Source organism: Triticum dicoccoides, chromosome 5A (assembly GCF_002162155.2).
Source record: "Triticum dicoccoides isolate Atlit2015 ecotype Zavitan chromosome 5A, WEW_v2.0, whole genome shotgun sequence".
In the NCBI taxonomy this organism is placed as follows: Eukaryota; Viridiplantae; Streptophyta; class Magnoliopsida; order Poales; family Poaceae; genus Triticum; species Triticum dicoccoides.
The window spans coordinates 618,347,663-618,349,419 of NC_041388.1; the positions used below are offsets into that span (position 1 = coordinate 618,347,663).

The following is a 1,757-nucleotide window of genomic DNA, read 5'->3' on the forward strand; positions in this document are numbered from 1 at the left end:
CTCCTAGTGTTTCCACCGAGCCATGGTAGCTTGCTACTGCTCCGGAACACTTAGGCTGGCCGGCATGTGTCCTTCTTCGTTCCTGTGTCTGTCCCTTCGGGGAAATGTCACGCGATGATTACCGGAGTCCTGTTAGCCCGCTACAGCCCGGTTCACCGGAGTCCTGCTAGCCCAGTGCTACAGCCTGGATTCACTCGCTGATGACCGACACGTTCGATGCTGGGTCATGGATGCCTGTCCCTGTAAGTCTGTGCCACTTTGGGTTTACGACTAGCCATGTCAGCCCGGGCTCCTTATCATATGGATGCTAGCGACACTGTCATATACGTGTGCCAAAAGGCGCAAACGGTCCCGGGGAAAGGTAAGGCGACACCCGTGGGGATACCGTGCGTGAGGCCGCAAAGTGATATGATGTGTTACATGCTAGATCGATGTGGTACTGAGTCGGGGTCCTGACAAGTACAAGCCTGAATCTTTTGCTCCCAACTCTGCAAAAACATCCATTGTCTTTTTCACATCATTATCGGCTTGTTCTCGACTCATCTTGCCACACAAACCTCGGAGAGCTCTTTTGGTGAATGGTATATTGGTCATTGACCCGAAGAAGCTACCAATTATATTGTAAACTTTCATGACACTGATGTTATTTTCACGGAGTTGCTTAATGACATCCCGTGTGTATATATCGGTATGTTTGTGGGAAGGCCAGTACACTTTCTCGGTTTCTCCCCACATCTTTCAGTTAGAGCATGGTTGTGATCTGATCTGTAGTAGGTTATGTACCAGCCATTGTCAGATGACCGGAGCAATCGTATCATTGCGGGGCATCTGCATCGGCATGTTCGTTTGTTACCCTTCTTTGGAATTCCCTGAAATCATCAGAACAAGAGTCTCACGTTTATGAATTTCGCAATTATGCATTGCCACCTAGGCAGAGATATGTGCAAGTGAAAATGAAACGAGTGCTTTCGGAGCAGCCACAAACTATCTCCTGCATGCATTTTGTTCTTTCGACATTTAGAGGTTTCTTCCCATATCTTATACCAAACCCAACCTCCCATGAATATAGATTGTAGTAATCATAAGCTTCCCCAAGCGTATCAAAACTGCCTCCCATAGCAGGAACTATGACCGTTTCAGTTTTCTTTTCTGCATAGCTTCGTATTGTTAGTTCCAGCGCACTCCTCTCAACACGGATTCTGCATTATGGACATTCATGTGTTTCAGCTTCATGTTTTAATTCCTTATCAACTACTCCCTCCGTTCCGAATTACTTGTCTTAGATTTGTCTAGATATAGAGGTATCTAGCATTAAAATGAGTCTAGATACATCCGTATCTAGACAAATCCAAGACAAGTAATTCGGAACGGAGGGAGTACATATCATGGGACGGCTGCTGCAGCAGGCTAACAAGCGATACGGTAAACAGGGTTCGCGTTGTGTAAGAAGATACAATGATTTTTTGCCTGAGAAAACAATGCAGTAGATCTATACCTTCTCACCCAGGCAGGGGCTTGAGGGTCGTCTTTCCCCGTAGATTGCTCGGAGGCTGGCGCAGAGAGGGCAATCCCCTGACATGTGTTGTTCAAGTCATTTTCCACTGCTAGTACGGCGTCCCCCGCCTCGCCAATGATGGATTCAGCAGGTTCGCATACTACAGCTTGGCTTCTGCCATGGGCGAGCACCAGATCTTCGTCGGCCAGATCCGGCAGGGGAAATCTGTTAAAAAAAACAAGCAGCACACTTAAGTACATTC

General features: G+C 47.3%; 1 protein-coding gene across 3 annotated transcripts in view; it reads right to left on the reverse strand.

Moving 5' to 3' along the window:
- The window catches only part of LOC119303456, a 19,480-nt gene that overhangs the window by 17,323 nt on the left and 400 nt on the right, over positions 1–1,757 (reverse strand). The window contains exons 2-3 of one of the 3 annotated variants that reach the window (XM_037580584.1): positions 1,496–1,724; positions 898–1,199 (exon numbers count right to left, since the gene is read on the reverse strand). In XM_037580584.1, coding sequence (XP_037436481.1) covers positions 914–1,199; positions 1,496–1,724 — 515 coding nt within the window. In that variant the 3' untranslated portion in view covers positions 898–913. Of the gene's footprint in view, positions 1–897; positions 1,200–1,495; positions 1,725–1,757 lie in introns of those variants that run through there. The other 2 variants (XR_005147925.1, XM_037580583.1) reach the window with 2 other exon arrangements.